The following is a 21295-nucleotide window of genomic DNA, read 5'->3' on the forward strand; positions in this document are numbered from 1 at the left end:
CAAATGAACCCCTTAGTTTCCTCGTTTCTGTTATTCTCTTTAGTACAACGGAAGATTATTCTCGCGGCTGTAGTATCACATAAAAGGATAATAAGGTAAAAGTTGAATAGATCTAGTTTGTTAGAAAAGGAGTAAATGAATTTTGAAGTTTTTTTTATTTGATACAGTTATGTTTGGATTACTCATTAGAATATGAACTAAGGTTAAATTTGTTTGTTTCCTGAAATCAATCCTTCATTCAGTTTATAAGGAAAATGATGAGTGAACTTTCTTGGGTAGACTAGGAGTCTTTGGTACAGTTCACAATAACTGCAAGTCTTCTCATTTACTGATGCCTCAACTACATACATCATGCTAGGATTTTCATTTCCATGTATACACTGTCTAAGATAAATTCATCTATGATTATGCTTACATGATTATATGTAAAATTCTCAACTCAGTTTGTTCTTGTTTTAGCAGTGCCTTAGATAAAAAAGCCACATTACTTCAATATACATACATACTCACAGACAGACACATACATTTTGTGCTTTCTCATCTTATATTGTGATTGTCTAATGGTGCAGAGTAGACTGAATGTCCTTCTGCATAGCGATGACAATTGTGCACTAAATATCTCACAACCTTCCAACTCCTACATTATACTTTGCCTTATTGAATTACATGATCATGAATTTTCAACTACCTAAGTTTGCTCATTAGGCATGTTAAACTTGTGATACTGTGTATGATTTTTCCTCATCCTACACTTGATTCATGCATAAATTATACTTTCATATGAACCAAATTGTTAATCAAATAAAGTTCGTATACAATATGCATAAAACAGAGCAGATTGCAGATGCAGTTCCCTAAGTTTTTGGTTGTATTTAGTGTTGATTTAGTGTTTCAAAATGTTACATATTCACTTTCATCCTTATAATTAAGAGTTTTTTCTGTCAGAGTTTTGTCAACTAAATTGTTAATTGCCAATGGGTATACAAATTGTAAGTTGCCAATGGGATAAGTTTGAATGAATTGCTTACTTACATTTTCTGAAATTGAAGGTTTTCACTTTATTAAATATCTGATTTTTGTAAACAGAAGCATGCCCCTTTTGCAGAAGGGTTCGAGAAGCATTGACAGAGCTGGATCTTTATGTAGAAGTGAGAACCGCAAAATGTCTTTTTAGAAAATTCATTGTCTATCACAATTGACATAAGTTTTATTAGCTTCTGTTCGGTTTGATGAAACATTTTATGTCTGATTCAAAACAGTTGATGCAAACAAACAAGATTTTAGTTGTAATTAGGGGGAAACAGTATTTCACTGCAACCTATTGCAAGGTTGGATTGGATGGGTTAATCATATATGAAGATAATGCAAATCCGTAGTCAATCTAAAAGACATGAAATTAGCTGATTTGGTGTCATAAAGTTTGTATATAGAAGATAAATAAATATTCGATTGCGGGTTCCACCAACTTTAAGATTTGTAATGGATGGTGAAATACCTCCTTATATGCTTGTAAAGGATTTAATTTTTCATGAGATAAATAATAATGATAAAGTATGTAGAATTAAGTATAAATATAAAAGATAAATAAATAAATTATTGTATATAGAAAATATAATAAATATTATATCTTAGATAACAAAAATAATTTACAACTTTTTATTATTATGAATATTTATGATAAATTATTGTATATAGAAGAATGTAAACCTTGTCGATTGAAAAATACAAGAAATCTCTTAATGAATGCCTCACGTATGAACCAAAGCTAATTTCCACGATGTAAACATTTAGTTAAATGTTGATGTAAACATTTAGTTAAATGTTGATGTAAAATTTTAATATATTTTTACATAAATTATGTAAAATTTAATATTAATTAAAATTAAAATAATACATAATATATTTAAATACTCAAGTAATCAAGTAATATATTATCAACATATATAATTTTTATATAAATAATTTTTATTTAAATATTTAGAATTACACTTATTAAAAAATATAGAATAAGGACAATTTGGTAAAATATATATTCCAGTAATCTTTTATTCTTTCAACTAAACAATAATCTTACATTCCTGCCAAACCAACTAAACACAGTAATGTAACATTCTCAGTAATTTTATTTCTTTGGTAATCTTTTATTCTCATTGATAATCTTACATTCCGTGAACCAAACGCACCTGAGTAATTTATTTATCTTTTACTCTTTTTCATTTCCAACAAAATGACTGAACTACGGCCTTTGATTCGTGAAATGGTAAGCCCTAGCCAGCTCTGAAGGTACTCATCACTCACAAACGTTACATCTTTCTTTTTAAACTGTTTGGTTTACGAGAAAATTTCAAGAATCTCTGTAATATACCTCTTAACAGTTAATTTTCAATTTATTTACTGATTGTACTTTTTTCTGCTAGCTGTGAAATCTTAGGTTCTTAACTTCCTATTACTGAACTAGGAATTTGATATGAACCTCAGTTATTGTTGAAAAAATATGATGAATTTCAGTTTTAATATTAAGGACTTGATTCCCCCTTTATTTTCAATTTCCCTTAAAACCGCTGTGAATTGAATTTAGTAGATATTGGAGTTGTTTCTTTCGACTCCAACCTAGGTTTTTGCTTCTTAATTTCATTATATTTTGTGTGGTGGTGATTAATGCTACATTGAAGAGTCACTGATCTGGTTGTTTTTTCAAGCGTGATTGATGGTATTTTAAGTATTCAATTTAGCTTCAATTTTGTTTTATTCGTGGAATTGTATTTTTTGTTGAACTGAAGGAATCTCAGTTGTGTTGCCTTACAGTTAAATGGAATCCTTAGCCGCTGAACATTTAGAGAGAACCTGTATTGTTTTGTTCTGTATTTAGCTAAAAAGGGATATTGCTAGCAAGTTTAGGTTGCGTAGTACTCATAGCTTTTGGCTTTCAAATTTCCAAAAAATGGTTGGAAATACATTATTCAAGGTTCCAACGTACCCGGCTTTGTCATCTTCAACTTTGGCCACCATCCCACATTCTTCTCGGAGAATTTTACCGTTTCTTTCACCTAAACCAAGAACGAGGCCGGCAAAAGTTAGAGTTATGTCTGCCAGTACTGAGCATAACCCACCGCTGGTTTCTTCAGAGGAAAAGAATCCACTTGCTGCTGTTTTAGATATTCCTCTGAATATTTGGAGACAAACTTTACGTCCACTGAGTGATTTTGGGTTTGGTCGTAAAAGCATTTGGGAAGGTGGGGTTGGGTTGTTTCTTGTGTCGGGTACTGTGCTTCTTGCTCTTAGTCTGGCTTGGTTGAGGGGGTTTCAGATTCGTTCTAAATTCCGAAAGTACCTAGCAGTGTTTGAATTTGCTCAGGCATCGGGTATTTGTACTGGAACACCTGTTAGGATTAGAGGGGTGACTATAGGCAATGTTGTACGTGTTAATCCCTCCCTGAAAAGTATAGAAGCAGTTGTTGAGGTACGCTTCAGGATAAAAAAAATTCTGTAATATTTTCTTCTGATTTGGTTTGTGTATGCACCAACATTACTGCCATCATTCTTAGGTTGAAGATGATAAGATTATTATACCTCGAAATTCACTGATTGAGGTCAATCAATCTGGTCTTTTGATGGAAACTTTGATTGACATCACACAAGGGATCCAATTCCGTCACCTTCAGTGGGACCTCTCAGTGCTGACTGCATTAAAGAAGGCTTAATTGTATGTGATAGGCAAAAGATAAAGGGGGAACAAGGGGTAAGCCTGGATGCATTGGTAGGGATTGTCACCCGTCTTGCTCGTCAAATGGAGGAAATCGGTATTGCCAACGTCTATGAACTTGCTGAGCGAGTTGCTGCTGTTATTCAGGATGCAAAGCCCCTTCTCACAAAGGTGTGCAATGTTTTGTTACATTTTATCTTTACGTCTTAGTGATGAAGTTTCTTTTTCTAAGCTGTATTGCTGATAGTTCTATTAAGCACAAAAGACGTGAATGGTTCTACTTCATCATCTTTTCCTTTTCTTTTTCCCCCCTATGTGAGTTCTGTTTGAATGATTTATTATTACACATTGTAGCCTGATGTATATAAATCTAGAAGTTTATGTCTGTACGTGTTACTCTGATCTCTAACTGACTGGATAAACATTCTAACATAAAATTTCGATGGATTCTCATGCTCAAAATTTTGAATTTGATGTAGTGACTTTTCAGATTGAAACCATGGCCGAAGACGTGCAACCTTTGTTGGCTGAGCTTCATGATAGTGGTCTGCTTAAGGAGGTTGAGAATTTGACCAGAAGCCTAACACAAGCCTCTGAGGATTTGAGGTGAATTTCTCTATTCTTTCTCGAGCATAATTTTATTAAGTTGTGCTTGTTACAAAGAGTTTCTCCTACATGCTATAACGAAGAATTGTTTTCCGACAAAACATTACGCCAGCATGCTTTAACTGAGAATTGTTTTTAAGACACTTTAATCTTTGTCATCTGAATCTTAGTTGAACAAATTATTGTGAAACTTCAAAGTAATTGAGTTATGAACATTTACAGAATAGTAAATAAAAGGTCTAGCACATGATTTTTATTTTTTTAGGTAATGTTTGAAAATGCATCAAACAATGATGTTTTTAAAGTAGAGAAGTGGGATATAAGTTCTGATTTTCACTTGTCTTAAAAATTTATACTCTGATTTTCACTTTGAAGAATATCGAGGTAAAAATTTACTTACCAGCTACTACTATTCCTCTCAATTGTTTATTTAAATCTTAACCTCGCACTTGTCCTTGTCTCTCTCTTCATTTACCATTGCAGAATATAAGTTCTGATATACTGGGATTCACGGGTGACGAGTCTACAAGAAAGAATCTAAAATTGCTTATCAAGTCGCTTAGCAGGATGTTGTGATTGTGAAGACAAGTGAAAGGAATACATGATAATTGATTACAGAGTCCAAACTCAAAACTGGTTTGTCTTTTCCATTGTTATAAAGGGGGAGATATTGAAGTCAAGCTTTTTGATTGTACTCTTTTTGTTCCATTGCAGTTTCTTGGAAAATCTTGATGCTTGAGGTATTTGTTGCACACAGATCACAAGTATAAATGCGAATTAATTTTTTTCCCGATTGTTACTTAGCAGTTGCAAACTGTTGCTGCGATGGAATAAAAGTAGAAAACATTCTGGAGGCAACTGATTGCAGGGTGTGATGCAAGTAAGTATATTTCGTCATAGTTGCGCCATGGTTTTGATGTTTTTTCGATAGGATTTGCAGGTAACATTGTATCCAACCTACGTTTTCGGGTTAAACCGTGATCGGTTCGCTCTGGTTATGCATATTATCTAGTTGGACTAATGCCTTGCGTCTCCTCTTTTGTGCACTTTTTGTTTCCCATTTTTATTCTCTCAGTACATATAATCTAGTTGGACGAATGACTTAATATTTTTCTTTTGGGTCCAAAATCCAATTTACCCTCTCATAATCTTCTCAATTTTTCCCTTTAAATTTAACTAAAATAATGGATCAAACCTTTCATGTAAACTGTTTAATCTGATTAAAAGCATCGAATTAGATTAATTGAGATTGAAGATAGGTGAAAACTAACTCAGTTGATTTATTCAAAAATGGTGATGTTATGGGATAATAAAATTATTTGAGCATTTTGATTTAAATTTAAATCAAACCTTTTAACTCATAAATTACTTGTAAACTATATGATTAATGACTTTTCGTTTGAGTTTTATACATTTTTCTTTATCAAATTTAAAAAAAAAATAATAATTGGTTATTTTTATTTTAATGATGTGATCTATTGACTTGTCGTTAGACCATCAATAGATTATTGATGTGGCACATTGATTTAGAAAATTAAACGGTAAATTTATATAAATATTCACTAATATTTCGTTTTTCATAACTAAAGTTTTAAAAATGACAAATTGATCACTGAACAATGATTTTATATTTAATTTACCTCAAAAGCTTTCTAATTGTTCTAATATATATATACTTTTTAAATTTTAAAAATAAAACTTTGAAATTAACTTTTTCGAACATGAAGCAATCAAATATTTTGAATGATAAACAAAAACTTAGAAAGCTTTTGGAATAAATTATATATTAAATCATTGTTCAATAATCTATTTGATGTTTTAGTGATTAATTTGTTATTTTTTTTAAACTTCAATAGGAAAATAAAAATTTATTCAAACATTAGTTATCATTTGTGTAGTTTATCTTTTTTATTTTTCTAAATTCATTGTATCACGTCAGTAATCTTTTAAAGATATAACGTCAATTAACTCTCAGTGATCATATCATAATTAAATAAAAACAAAACCGACCAAGTATTATATATATATATATATATATATTAATTTAGCAAGGAAAAATATACAAATTTAAACAAAAAATGATCAATATAGTAGTTTACCCTTCTTTTATTGCGATAAACCTAACTTCTGATCAGCATTTAAAAATAAAAACGAGGCCCAAGAAACTATAACAATCATTTTTTTTTTTCATTTCTAAAATAAACGTGGTAAAATCATAATAAAATTGAACATGTTATTTGATGGAGCTTGGGTTGGCATTGTAGTTGTATATTGAGAGCAAAACATGAGCTAACATTAATGACTTCTATTATGAGCAAATCTCCCAAGTTCCACTTCACTATAAGAAAACCTCGAACATAAATTTAAGTGTATATTTATTTTAACTTAAATCTTATTATGTGTTAAAAATATTTCATTATGAGCGACCTTGTGTAGGTATGTTTTGATAATTATTCTATTTGTTCTAATATTATAATGATTACTTCTAATCGTGTGTGTATATATATATAAACTGATTACAATTACAATTTCATTCGTACGATATGTTAATTAATTTAAGTTATGATCAAATATATTTATTTTAGTTATTACAAACAGTAGAACATAAAAGCCTAAACAGAAGTTAAACCTCGATAATTAATTTCTTCTTCAAATTTATAATTGAAAAAAATAACACGATGCTTTATAGCCACATTTGCAAAATTTATTTATTATCATTTGTTTATTATTATTGTACTAATATTTTAATGACTAAAAGATTTACTATTATTTTTTAAAGTTTTAGATTCAAACATTACAAAATATGAATATTTATTAACAAATAATTAAAAAGTTATATTTAAATTTATGTCATCTTGCATTGACTTAAATTTATAGAATAAAACATTCATTATCACAAAATAAGAATAAGATTAAAGAAAAGGAATTAGCTTGGCGATGTTACAACTTTTAATCAGGTAATCGAGAAGCTCTTACCTTGTTTCTGACACCACCCCAATTGCTCTGCACATGCACCCATTTGCATACATAATATAAAATATTTTTCAATATCTCATTATCGGAAAACAATTTCCAGCAACCAAGCTTTGTTTTTTAATCTCTGATCTTTTTAAAAGTTGCATTTTTATCCCCTAAAGATAAAACCAACCCAAAGTTTTTCCTTTTTCCAGGTTTTTTGCACTTCATTTTACGTTTTTCCATTTTGGGGTTCTTTCTAGTTCTATATAAACATTTATTAATTTATCTATTTTCTTATATGGGCTTGGTGGACTTTTCAACAATCGTACCACCATTATTGTTGTTTGTTACTTCTAATTATTGGAAACACTTCATTTGGTAAAAGGGGTCTATGATTAATCTTACTACAATTTGTTTCTCCCTGTTTCAGTTTGGGTTTTTCTTTTGGTAAAAGACAACGTTTTTTTTTTCTTAATCTGGGTATTGATCAGAGTTCTTTTGTTTTCAGTTCCTTTGATTCAAGTCCTCCCATGTATTTTAGTACACAACATGCTTGAGTTTATTTCTCTGAGGTATTTGTTCTAAAGAGTAAATGCAAATTGGAGGCACCTAAAATGGCAAATCTTGTTCCAGGTGTTCTTTTGAAGCTCTTACAGCATATGAACACAGATGTGAAGGTTGGTGGTGAGCACATGTCATCTTTATTGCAGGTAGTGAGTATAGTTCCTGCACTAGCAGGAGGTGAGCTATTCCCTAACCGAGGCTTTTACCTTAAGGTTTATGATTCATCTCATGCTACATATGTATCATTGCCTGATGAACATGATGATTTGATTCTTAGTGATAAGATCCAATTAGGCCAGTTTATTCATGTCGATCGGTTAGAAACCGCTTCCCCGGTTCCCATTCTTCACGGGGTTAGGCCTGTTCTGGGGCGACACCCTTGTGTAGGGAGCCCTGAGGACATTGTTGCAACTCATTCTCTTGGCTTCCTTAGTAATGGTAGTAAATGTGGGTCGGGTATGAAAACTGGGGAGAGAGTTAAGTCGCCATCGAAACAAGTCTTAGGTAGTGGTCACAATGGAGAGAAAGATAGATCTGTTGGGAGTAGATCGAATGGAGGTGCAAAGGAGGATCAATTGGATAAGAAAATGTCTTCTTTGAAACCTCAATTGATTAAAACCGAGATTGAGTTCTGATACGAAAAAGGAACCTTTGGGGAAATCGAATTTTCATAGTTCGAGATCAATTCCATCTTCCCCCACAAGTTGCTACTCAGTTCCAGCTTCGTTTGAGAAGTTCGCCACTGGTGTTAAGAAGCAGGCAGAAATAAAAGGGCAGAGAAAGGGAAGTCCCAAGGTGGGATCCGTGGAGAAGCCGAGTTCTTTCCATGGGATGGGTCCGACCAGAAAAAGGGCACCGGTGATCAAGTCTTTGGTTCAAGGGATTGAATTAGGGGCCAAGGCTTTGAGAAAGAGCTGGGAAGGGAATATGGAAGTGAAGGGTAGGGAACATTCTAATCCGAGGGCTAGCAAGCATGACATCAAGCAAGAATCTTGGAGCACTTCGGTAAGTTTTTCTTGTTCGTGATTTTTAATTTGGCCGATCTGTTACTTTTAACTGAGTAAAACATTAGTAAGCTTAAAATACGAGATTATAGAATGGGATTGGTTTTTTCTCTTACATCCATTTCTACTGGTTCATACGAGTTGTTCAAATTTTGTAGCAATATTTCCTCAAGGCCATAACCTATGATGATGCTTGAACTCTAGATTAGGTTTAGAATATGACATACATTACATGTATTACATGATTCTGTTTGATTTGTTGGTAATTTTGCCTGTTTTTCTTTAAATAATACATATTATTTCAAGCTGTTTTACTCTTATGTAATGATTAAAACCCGGAGGCCAGGTTCCTAGAAAGAGCACATAAAGCGAAAAGTTGATGTCCAAAGAGGAGACTAAGCTTCAAACATCTGCCCGGTCACTAAAAGAGGAAAGTAAATCTCCGGTTTCAGGTAAGATGTTGGATGAGCACGAAAAACCGAACAAGCCAAGAACTTACATTGTGAAGAAATCCGGAGACCTAACTAATAATGGTGGCCTGGGGAACTTGATTAAGGTTCCGATAAATAGTAAAAAATTGACAGATGCAAGTATTTCATGGGGTTCACTCCCCTCTTCTCTTTCAAAGCTCGGAAGGGTATGACCCTATGACTCTTTACATCGTGATAACATTCATAGTTTTTATAGGAAAATCTCTTAAGGGCTATCTTGTCGTAAAAAGGTTGCATCTCCTATTAACAAATTCCTAGTGAAGAAAAAATATGAAGTTCAAATTTAACTAAAACTAATTTATATGTGTCACTTCCTAGCATTTTGCAACATAGGTCTTTTGTGATTCTCATGCCAAATTTATGTTTTTGGTTACAGGAGGTCTTGACACATAGGGATGCAGCACAAACAGCGGCAATAGAAGCTTTGCAAGAGGCTGCTGCTACAGAGATCTTACTACGATGTTTAAGGTATGGCTACTTAATGATAAGGGAAATGTTAGCAAAGAAAATTATAGAAATTGGCAGTAAAACCCAAGTTTTCTTAGTTTCAAAACTAGGATAAAATACTTTCAATGTCTGGATTTTGATTGTGCGTAACTTATGTTTGTAATGTGCCAACAGTGGCGGATCTAGAAATTTAAGAATGGGGTCCAAAATTTTAATTTTCTTTTTTAAAAATAACGGGTATGCAAAAATTGTAATTTTTTTTTTCTTTTTTCCTTAACACATTAAGCTAAATTTAACCATTTTTTCAAAATAATGGGGATGCACTTGGCCCCTATGGGGGCTTAGTGCATCTGCCACTGTGTGCCAATGACGATAAGTCCATCATGTTAGTATTACTTCATGAGAGAATTTATGGAGTCAACGGGAAAGTTTTACGTTATAACACTTTCCATGAACAATTATTTCTCTTTTGTTTCCGGTTGTCTTTGATCTAAGTACTAGATAAGAGTAATTCAGTATCTAATTATTCGGTTTCTCCTTTAAGCTCAGCTGCTAACTATACACTAGTGAGTCCCAGTCTGGCAGTCCTAATATTATAGTTTGATTGCTTAGCAATCTTACATTAGCAACTCTTATCTTGGCTTCATGGGGTTGGAACCAGTCGAGAATAGAGGGTCTTCTCCAGTCATAGCAGCAAATTTCTTGCTTTTATAAGTGTGAAGAAAAACGAAGTATTTATTCCTTCATTGACACAGTTAAAGTCCGTAATAGGCACACGTATCTCATCTCAAAGGGACAATTGAGAACTAAATTGTGAAATTTTACCTCGACAGTCTTTAGGAAATTTATACATTTAGTACTATTAAACTCCACAAGCAAAAGCGGTCACAAATTCCCAACTTCTTTGGCCTTCATGTCAAAGTACTACCACAACGGGGTTCTGTAGATTCCTCGGTAATGGCATGACCAGCTTTCTCTTCCATACCCAGAAAACAAGTTCCATACATCACTGTTGTGCGTGCTGTAACTAAATGAGTGAGGTTTTGTTGTTCAATAAGAGCTATTATGTTTGGTTTTTCGTTTTAGTTCTTCAATAGACTTTGTTTTCCATCTCGAACATACGGTGTTCTTTGTAGTAGGTCTTAGTGGATTCTATGTGATTGAGACCTGGAGAAAGACATTTAGGATGGTGCATGTTGGGACACCCATAGAAACCTCGCCATGAATTTAGGCTACGTAACATAGTGTGGACTGATTCTGGGTATTTTGGTCGTATTTGACGACATGTTTAACAATTGTGGGTAGATCATTTGTGACTGAATTGTTCTATGCTTTCTTGCATGACATTTTGGGTATGCCTTCTTTTTCTTGCAGCTTATATTCTTGATCTTACTGCTTCTGCCAAGGAAGATAATTCTCAGCCTGCAGTGGATCAGTTCTTAACACTGCATGCAAGCTTGAATCATGCTCGGATGATTGCAGATTCTTTATCGAAAACTATACCTATTGGTTCGTCTCCGGAATCTGAAGGAAACCCATCAGAAGAGGCAGTGAAGGTCACATCGGATAGACGGAAATATGCAGCTTCATGGGTGCAAGCTGCATTGGCTACCAATCTATCGACCTTCTCGGTATTTACCAAAGAGCATAATTCAATTTCCGGTCATGCTTCAGCTTCTGCTCAAAGCCAGAAGGCTACCCTGCCATTCAAAACATTTTAATTCTAGAAAATTCTGCAAAAGCCCAAGCAAAAACCCGTCCTGTAATCGGTTCTAAGCTTGTGGCACAAGGTATTCTTCGAAAAGCAGGGGATGTTTCAGACCTTGGTCCGAAAGTACTGGTCGAACTACCACCGGAATGGACAAGGGGAAAAGGCCTTGACGAGGCCGTTGACTTGGCTGAAATGCTACGAATGGAATCCCAGGACTGGTTCTTAGGATTTGTGGAGAAATTCTTGGATGCCGATGTCGACACATCCGCTTTATCCGACAGTGATCAAATAGCTGGGATGTTGACACAGCTGAAGAGAGTCAATGACTGGTTAGATGAAATCATTTCGAGCAAAGACGAAGGAGGAGGAGGAGAGATGACTCCCCATGTTTCATCCGAAACAATTGATCGGCTAAGGAAGAAAATATACGAATATCTTCTAACTCATGTTGAATCTGCTGCTGCTGCTCTAGGTAGCGGCGCACCACCACCACCCATCCGAACTGCCGAAACGAAATCGAAAAAGTGACATGGGCAAGTAAAGAGTGTCAAGAACAGCAGTGAGGCCTGCTTAAGTGCTTATACTAAATCAACAGTTGTGAATATAAATCCAACGCGGGTCTTGACTTTTGAGGTATAAACACAGTAGTCAATATCAAAGGAAAAGTTTTGCAAGTTGCATTTGTATTTGTTGCCTTAAATTAAGAACCAGAGAAAAACTTGGTTCCATTGACAAATGATTTCGGAACTTCATTTTCTAAAAGTTCGGAGCTATTAATTTATACAAAAATATGTCTATAATGTTTGATATTTTGATCTTTATTCTTATTTTTGGAGTATTTTAACTCATATTTCATTTTGAGTAAAAAAATTCCGATAAAAATTGTTAATAAACAAACGATTAAAATAATTATTTCAATCAAATGTCAAAAGTATTTTTTAACATTGCTTTTAATTTTTTATCCAATTATAAGATTTTTTGGTTAAATTATCGGTTTTTGATTTATTGCTCAACTATTTTGGATGTAGTTTTACAGGGTCTATTATCGGAGTGATCGTCTTAAATTAATTTACTACATCCGATAAAGTCAAAATTCAAACTCATAATTTTAATTGAGAGATTTAGTATCACATCCGACTAGATCAACTGATTATCGGTTTAACAATAAGGTTTTTAATAAACTTAATAATTAAATGTTGATATTAGTAAATTAAAAAGGGTTTAATAAAGGTGGGTGCAGCTAACAATGTCCCAGTCCCACAAAAGGTAATAGCAATCATGAACCAATACAGCCCAACTAAAACTTCCACGTGTGAATCATCCATTGACTCTAGTTCCTTTAAATTCTCACCGACAGTAACGTTATCATGAAAGCTTAATCGTCAAAATTAACTTGAAATAAATTATAAGCGTCTCCCAAGTATAATGACGGGTCGAAACAGAACATATATTTTTTTTAAATCTGTATGTAATTTTTATACCATCAAAAAATAAAATATTTAATAAATTTGTTGTTTATATTTTTATCAAGAATCTACTAATATGAAAATATTTATTTAAATTTTCTTTCCTTTTTTTTAACTAAAGAAGCTTTTGTTGTATTTGAACTGAATATCTCTCCTCCCCTCCCCCACATAAACAAACACATAATTGAGTGCCACAGACGCTTTCTCTCTCGACAGAGAGACAGAACTCTTAAGAGAAAGTAAACCCATTTTAGAGAGAGAGAGAGAGAGAGAGAGAGGAAGTTTTAACCAAATGCTCTCTAAACCTTCATCTGCCATGGCCTCCTTCCCTTGTTCCAGGGTTTGTTTCGTTTCTTTCATTTTGCATTTTTGTTTTTTCTTCTGTTGAATTTCTATCTTTTTTGTTTTTTTGGAAGAGAAATGAAAGTATAATGGTAAAGATCTGATTGTTACACCCTGTTGTAGCTAATTGAGGAAATGGGTGTTTTTGTATTGTTTTATTCTTTTTTTCTCAGGCCCAGAGTTGGCCTATTTTTGCTTTTTGGCTAGTCTTTTTTTTTTTTGTGATATTTGGTTTGGTTTTTGTGACATTCTTACTCATCTTTTCCTACTTCTATTGCAATCTTCCAAAATTCAGTCATGTGTTTTTCTGTAGTTTTACCTTAATAAGGACAATCAAAACTTGTGTTAAGAAAGGTAACCATTTTTTCCCTTCTTGTCACCATATGATATGAATCTCCTTTTGTGATGATACAAGCGAATGGGGTGGTATAGTGTATTTTGTTGCAAGTTTTTTCATGTATTTGGAGGATTGTACCTTTGCATACATGTCCAATTATCTATTGAACATAGATGTTTCAGGAGAAAAAGAATGAAAAGTGGGACTAACATGGCTTCAAGTCGTTAAAAGAAAGCCTTGGTTTCGATCTAAGCTTGAGTTTTGATAATTTTGTTTGTATTGTATGTGAAATTATTGATACCCCCTGTGAAATCGTTTCATGCAGAGTGTTGTTTTTTTTTTCCATAAAAAGTTAGATTTTGGTGGTTTACGATCTCGACTGTAACTACAAATCCTTTGATATGAAATTTCATTATTATTTTTCAGAGCTTCTCTAAAATCCGTTGATTGTTATTGCAGGAACTTTTTTCTTGATTATATGTTGGTTTATGGTATTTACATTTCAAAGCCTGGTTTCCAATGTTTTAGGTGAGGAGTGGGCTTTGCCTCTGGCCAGGCAAGAGGCAACTGTGCATTAGAGAGGGTCTTGTGTATGGCCTTATGCGCTTACTATCAATTCCCTTCAAAACCTTGCGTGGAGCGAGTCGCTCTCTTAGGGTTGCAGAGTTTTGCAGTGTTTCCAATATGTCTTCCTCGTTACAAATTGAATTGGTGAGCAAACCTCTGTCTATCTTTAATTGCATTTTTTTCACTTTTTCTTTTGCTTGACTGATTATTAACGAGACCTCCAATTTCTATCCAAAAAAATTATTAGCATTTTTTTACATGAAAAAAAGAGTCCTTTGATGACTTCTTGTTGTTGAAGGTTATAATTAATGGTTTTCATGAGCACTAGTTATGAACTTTTCACCAACACTTTTTTCTTCTTTTTTCAGGTACCATGTCTTGGAGACAATTATGCATATCTTTTGCATGATGTGGACACGGGCACAGTTGGAGTCGTTGATCCTTCAGAAGCTGTGCCAATTATCGATGCTTTGAGTCGGAAAAACTGGAATTTGACTTATATATTGAATACCCACCACCATCATGACCACACTGGTGGGAATACGGAGTTAAAAGCAAGGTATGGTGCAAAGGTATGGAAAACTTTATCTCCCAAGTTCTAACTTTTCTGATGTTAAAAAAAATTCTGTCACCTTTCAGCTCATATCAGATAATTAGTTTCCTCTCAAATTATCAGCTTATATATGGCGTAACTATTTGCAGTCTAATAGGCCTTTTGATCTTGCTCATAATGACCAAAATAATAATAATAATAATAATAATAATTGTGCTTTTTCATGTAGGTGATTGGTTCTGGAATAGACAAAGATAGGATTCCTGGAATTGATATTGTTCTAAATGATGGGGAAACGTGGATGTTCGCAGGTCACGAGGTACAAATCATGGAAACTCCTGGTCATACCCGAGGTTAGATCTGTTAGTCGATTCTGTTGGAAATCTCATTAATTAGATACTTTTATCATTTCAAAAGTCAGCGATAATGTCTCGATGTAGAAATTCATGATTGTGGTTCTGCATTTTGTGGTAGCTTGTATCACCTCATTCCCCTTTATTGTTTTTACTTTCTAAAATTTGAATTTTTCATATGCAGGCCATATTAGCTTCTATTTTCCGGGTTCTCGAGCAATATTTACCGGAGACACTTTGTTCAGCTTATCATGTGGCAAACTTTTCGAAGGAACCCCGGAGCAGGTAATCTCGACGTTTATTTTATCATATCATTGCTGACAGTGGACACCCTATGTGCAACTATTTCACCTCTTAATCTAAATGAGAAGCTCAACAACTTATTGCAACTTTAAATTGTCAACAGATGGTAAATAGGTTACTTTCTGGAGGAAATGAAATTCAGCTATCAAAGTGATGCAAATTTATTGTTGGGGACAATAGGATACGAAGTTCAAAATTGACTCATACAGTTTACTAGCAGTTGAATTTTTAAGGTTTAGAAGTAAAAAAAAAAAGTTTGCACGTCATTTGTTCTTATACGTTTTGCTTTGGAATTCGTCATTACAGTTTACTAGCAGTTGAATTTTTAAGGTTTAGAAGTAAAAAAAAAAAAGTTTGCACGTCATTTGTTCTTATACGTTTTGCTTTGGAATTCGTCATTTGTTCTTATATGTTTTGCTTTGGAATTCGTTATTTGTTCGTATACGTTTGGAGAATTGGTAGTTCCTTATAAATTGGGTGCACGGGAACATATTAACTGAAATTATAGTTGCTAAAAAAATAGTTGCTATAGCGGGGTCTTCATTTTCGTTACTTTTACGCTTCCATGTGTCATTGTGCAATTTTGGACATTGGTTTTTTTAATACCAACTGAAGGTTCATGGAGTTAAATTAAAACCAAATGAATGTAGATTTCTGGTAGTATATATCATGATTCTTTTATATTATGGCAAATCTTCTTCTATGTTTTGAATTTTGATACTATCATAACATCCGAACTCTATCTGGCAGATGCTTTCTTCTCTACAGCGGATTATGTCACTGCCTGATGAGACAAATATATACTGTGGTCATGAATATACTTTGGTTAGTCTACTTATTTTTGTACTCTAATCATTTAGTTTCCCAGACACTGTATTCTGAAAGGCTCTAACAATACAATTATACATGTATCCGTTTTGGCAGAGTAATTCGAAATTTGCTTCATCTATTGAACCCAAGAATAATGCACTTCAGGCTTATGCCACCCATGTAGCTCACCTTCGAAACAAGGGATTGCCTACGGTAATTTCAAATTGTTTTTTCTTTCTTAATTGGTTTCTTGGATCTTTTGAAGTTTAAAATCTTAACATTATGCTAATGAGTTATGCTACTCGGACTCTTCATTTTTCTTAAACCATCTATGTTTGACATTGGTGTTCAAGACATATTCGGGTACGGGAATTTGATCATTCAATTATGTGACAAAATATTTTAAGAATTTGAGCATATTTGTGTCAAAGCCACACATGGGTCTGCCCGTCCGAGTAGCATACCTCGTGAGTGTTATTAGATCATGAGATTTGTACAACATGACCAAGGTCTGATTGAGGCTTGGTAAGGTTTAAGGGTTCGAGACCACTTTATTTTGAATGGAAAGATTCAAGGATAAGTTGAATGTGATGTGATGTTTCAGATTCCGAGTACATTAAAGATGGAGAAGGCATGCAATCCATTCCTCCGTACATCAAGTGCAGAAATACGGAAGGCGTTAGAAATTCCGCTGGTGGCAGATGATGCGGAAGCCTTGGGTGTCATATGTCGAGCAATGGATAATTTCTAGTAGTACTTGCATACATAGCTACTAGCCTGCTACACATATATGATACTTCATTCCTGTTTGTGTACAGCTGAATTGATGATTTCTCTTCCATTATGAAATGATCTAAACACAACAAATGTTCATTATTTCCATGTCCATGTGCTTTATATTTTCCCCTTAATTTTTCCTTCTTTTGAAACTTAAATCTCTTAAGCAAATCTCTACAGAAACATTAATTACAATCTAGTTTTTAGTTTAAAGAAGAAAAGGGTCTCTTTAGCCTAAGGCTTCAGCTGCTACTACTAGCCATGGATTTCACCACCTTTCCCACACCATGAAATTTTTCTTCTCCAGTTTCTTGTTGAACAAACAGAGAATCAATATACCCTTTTGAGCTTGAAGCTGGTTCTGATGGACTTCTTTGATATATTATTGCAAGCTGTACATAGTTGCTCGAACTTTCATCATCAATGGCTGTCTTTCCCTTCCCCTTTCCCTTGACAACATAATCCTCTTCTACTTCAGAATCCAAAACATAGTCTCTACCACTGCTGCTTTCGCCTGAAGATGTATTGCTAAAAGTGAGGAAAATTGTAACACTTTCTTTCTTTGCCCTTCGGGAAGAATATAGCTCCTTGTTCTTCCACTGTATAATGGAACAGATTTCGGATTTGAAACTGTTTCGTCTCTGCCTAAACTGTAGGTTGTCGACAGCATTCTCTCGATGCCTTGCCTTTCTTGAACGAGTTTGCCAAGTTCTTCCATTGTTGCTTTGTCTGCTACTGCTCCCTCTGTAGCATTTTGCCCAAGCTCTGTAATCATGATATCAAATGCTTTCTTCTTATGTTGAAGGGATCTTTGGAACCCAAAATGGCATAACATTTAGTTTACATACTATTAAGCTCTTTTATCAATTGAAAGACAGAATATGATAGTAGATGTTTGGATTCAAACTCCAAATGTTGACATTATTCTAACCGTATTGGGATATGATCTCCATTCACATGAAAGATAATAGAAAATTGTTGAACATTACTGTATTGGTACATATTCGTATCTGACACTAGTAACTGGATATGAATAACATTAATAAAAAATGAGTTTTGACAGGAATAAAGTGTAGAACGTACTCGTTTTTCTAGGAAACGCCCAAGGCCTTGATCTTGAAGCTTCTTTTTCCTCCAAAAACACAACAGAACAGCACGACTGCAGCTAAAACTACCAAGAGTATGGACTCCACTAACAGGAAGAGATATATAGAACTTCTATTACCTGCAAGTGAAGGGATAATTTAGCTCTCATTTGATTCTAGAGGAACAACCGAGTTCACAGTCTGAGAATGTATAGCATTCGTGTTGTATTTCATAACGTAATTGGTTTAGTAAGTGTTACATAAATTTCAACGCATTGTGTATTCGTGTTGATTTAGTGTTATTGTATTTTTTATAGTGTCAAAAAGTGCAGTTACCAGTGTGGACAATAAGGTGCTTGCTTGTTCCTTGGGAGCAGCTGGATGAAAGCTTCAGAGCTGGTGACAGGTTCACAAATTTGTGTCAAAACAACTAATTAAGGAAACAAGAAAGCATGACGAAGAATTACCCTTGCTGCGACAAGGTAGCTGGTTGCCGATCTCTGCAAAATACGAAATACCAGCATTAAAGTTTAATGACACCATAGCTTGATTGAATATCTAAACAGTTTAAGCCATTCTGCTCAGAAATCAGAATATCATAGCTATGTGTTTATTTAGTTAAAGAAGCATTGAATTCGAACTTACATGCATACCCATATCTGATACACCCAAATCTGACTGACATGCATACCTATATCTAATACACACACCCAAATCCGACTTACATGCATGATGTTCAGTTGTTCACATCGAAATATTAGTTTAAAAAGCAATGGAAGTAAGACAAGTATGAACTGAAAGAAGCAAGTTATAGGAGCAGGTCGGTGAAACTTACTTGAAGCAGTGACAAAAGCTAGAAGCATGCCCTCGTCCACTACAACGTTCTGCAGATCACTCTTAGACAATGAAGAAAAAAAAGGGCCTGATAAGATGAACCATATAAGACGCTGAGAATGTAAATCCATTGAAGAATCCAAATAACGACGATTAAAAGAAAGATGTAAACCACCATGATTGCTTTCAGACCAGTAGATTTTTCCGGTAGATGGAACCATTAATGTGAAGACTGATCTTTTCGGTTTAATTGCAAAGACATGAGTGAATTGGTCGTTCATATGGATAACCTTTTCTTCCATTTCTATCTGACTAAAATAGGCTGCATAGCCAGAACAATCAAGGAAAATACTATATCGAATCACGGAATCTAATGCATCCGCTCTAGGAAATTTCTCGAGTCCTGTAGGTGAAAATGAGTATAGGAATCCATCCAGTGAACCAATTGTCACCCAACCTCTTGTTTTTGATCAGAAAGTAAAATATTCAAGGAGATCTTGATTGTTCATTCAGTAAATCGAGTAGCTTGAAGTAAATTAAATCAGCTATAAAAGGTTTGAAAGACAGAGAGGGTGATGCAAGTGACTCTTGAGAAGATATGATAGAATAGCTAGCAAGTGGAAGAGATTTTCAGTGTTAGTTTCCTAAACATATAAGCTACGTTATTCCGATTCTTCATTTTTTAAATGCACATGTTGAACATATCTGGATATAGTTATGAGGATATATTCTTCCGAAAGGATAGACAAACTAGAAAAGAATTAATATAAACATATCTGACACGCTGACAACCGAGTTGAATATAAGAATAAGAAAAATGAAAAGACAGTTTGCAAGACGCTAAGTTAGGAGCTTAAAAAGTTGATCTGGAATCGCTAACAAAGAGATTTTCAGTGTTGTTTTACTAGAAAATAGAAAGTAACAGTATGCAAAATCTGTGTTTGATGCAGATTCATTCATGATAAAACTAGTGTTGGACACATACTTTTAAGTTGCATTCCGCTTAGGGATGGACCGACGCATGCTTTAGTTTATATATTTTCTTTGTATTTTCTACTAATGATATAACTTTCCAAGTTCGTACCATCCCACACTCCTACCAGAGACTTAGTGACATAGAATTTAATAAAAAGAACTGAAAAAGACAGTTTGCAAGAATCTAAATTTGGAGGTAAAGAAGTAAAACTTGACCATAAGAATCAACCACCGGTGAAGATTCTGCAGAACTCAGTGGGCCAGTACTTGTCTGCCAGAGAACGTTCCCTGAAGAAACGTTTAGTCCCAGATCAAGAGATTTCTCTGGTACAGTAACGTATAAGAGGCCATTATTTCCTGGTGTAATGGTGTAAACCTTATCAAATGAATCCTGAATCCATGTAAGCTGTGGACTTCGAAACCACATCGAATAAAGTTCCCCTTCAGTATTCAAGATCTGCATATGCAAAAACATGAAAATATCATCCTAGGGGGCAAGCTACAATCTTATATTAAGAGATCTGGAATTTTATCAAACAGTTCGTAGGCTTAAAATGCTAAGAAGACCTTACATAAATACTAGCTTCACATTGAACAGTCACAGGGGCTGAAGCAAAAAAACAATCTGAAACAATTTTCCAGCAACCTTGCCTGTAGCCATACTGATCTAGCACAGGTCCAGTACTCCAAAGTAGCTGTCCACGCATCGAATAGGCAAACAAACCCCGATTTTTAACATTGATAATCACAGATGAATACAATGTGCTTACTGCAATCCCAATAATTTCATCTCCTCGTTCACCTTGGCCAGGATCAAACAGAACATTAATAGTAGGTTCTGAAGTTCCAATTTTCATGATATTGATTTGAAGTACCCTGTTTTCTGCAATCAAATAGATCTACCAATACGTGAAGAAATCATTAATTACTTCATTTTGAAAGAAAACAACTAAGTTGAAGTAGTGATAATTTTTGCTCAATTGGTACCTTTCCTCTACCTCCATGAACTGGGGCATTAGCCATGTTGCATTTGAAAGTCAAAGGTAATAACCAAGCAATGGAACCATTGTTTTCAAATGCAAATAACGTAGCCTCAGAACAAGCATAAATCCTTCCGCTATCTCCAATTAAGGGTTTTGAAAGTCTATCATCACCGTTTCTGAAACGCCATTGACCGTAAAACAAGTGTGGATGATGCGGGTAGCTAGGGAACCATGAGGAATGAGAAAACCCAAACTCGGGAACCATCATGAAGAGGAAGAAGATAAGGAAAAGAATTGCAGGCATTGAGAGATTTTAGGGGAATTTCCAAGATTTGAATTTTGACAGACAGGTTGATAGTATGTGAAAAATTAAAGAACAAAAACGGTTTCTTAACTGCCTGTTTCGGGCGGGAAAACATTGCAAAC

The 21295-nt window shown here is 34.3% G+C and overlaps 1 protein-coding gene and 3 pseudogenes across 1 annotated transcript; 3 read left to right on the forward strand and 1 right to left on the reverse strand.

Annotated features, from left to right (window-relative positions):
- Positions 1 to 2198: 2198 nt before the first annotated feature.
- Positions 2199 to 4902, forward strand: LOC120185453 (annotated as a pseudogene).
- A 2790-nt stretch (positions 4903 to 7692) lies between these two features.
- On the forward strand, positions 7693 to 12228 carry LOC120185450 (annotated as a pseudogene).
- A 930-nt stretch (positions 12229 to 13158) lies between these two features.
- Positions 13159 to 17089, forward strand: LOC120185449 (probable hydroxyacylglutathione hydrolase 2, chloroplastic). The gene is made up of 8 exons (XM_039189663.1): positions 13159 to 13290; positions 14158 to 14340; positions 14565 to 14768; positions 14979 to 15102; positions 15287 to 15387; positions 16156 to 16230; positions 16330 to 16428; positions 16820 to 17089. The coding sequence occupies exons 1-8, from the start codon at positions 13243 to 13245 to the stop codon at positions 16964 to 16966; spliced, it is 981 nt and encodes a 326-aa protein (XP_039045594.1). The 5' UTR covers positions 13159 to 13242; the 3' UTR covers positions 16967 to 17089.
- A 66-nt stretch (positions 17090 to 17155) lies between these two features.
- Positions 17156 to 21188, reverse strand: LOC120185451 (annotated as a pseudogene).
- Positions 21189 to 21295: the final 107 nt, after the last annotated feature.

The sequence above is a fragment of the Hibiscus syriacus genome, unplaced genomic scaffold (assembly GCF_006381635.1).
Source record: "Hibiscus syriacus cultivar Baekdansim isolate YM2019G1 unplaced genomic scaffold, ASM638163v2 tig00113123_pilon, whole genome shotgun sequence".
Taxonomy (NCBI): Eukaryota; Viridiplantae; Streptophyta; class Magnoliopsida; order Malvales; family Malvaceae; genus Hibiscus; species Hibiscus syriacus.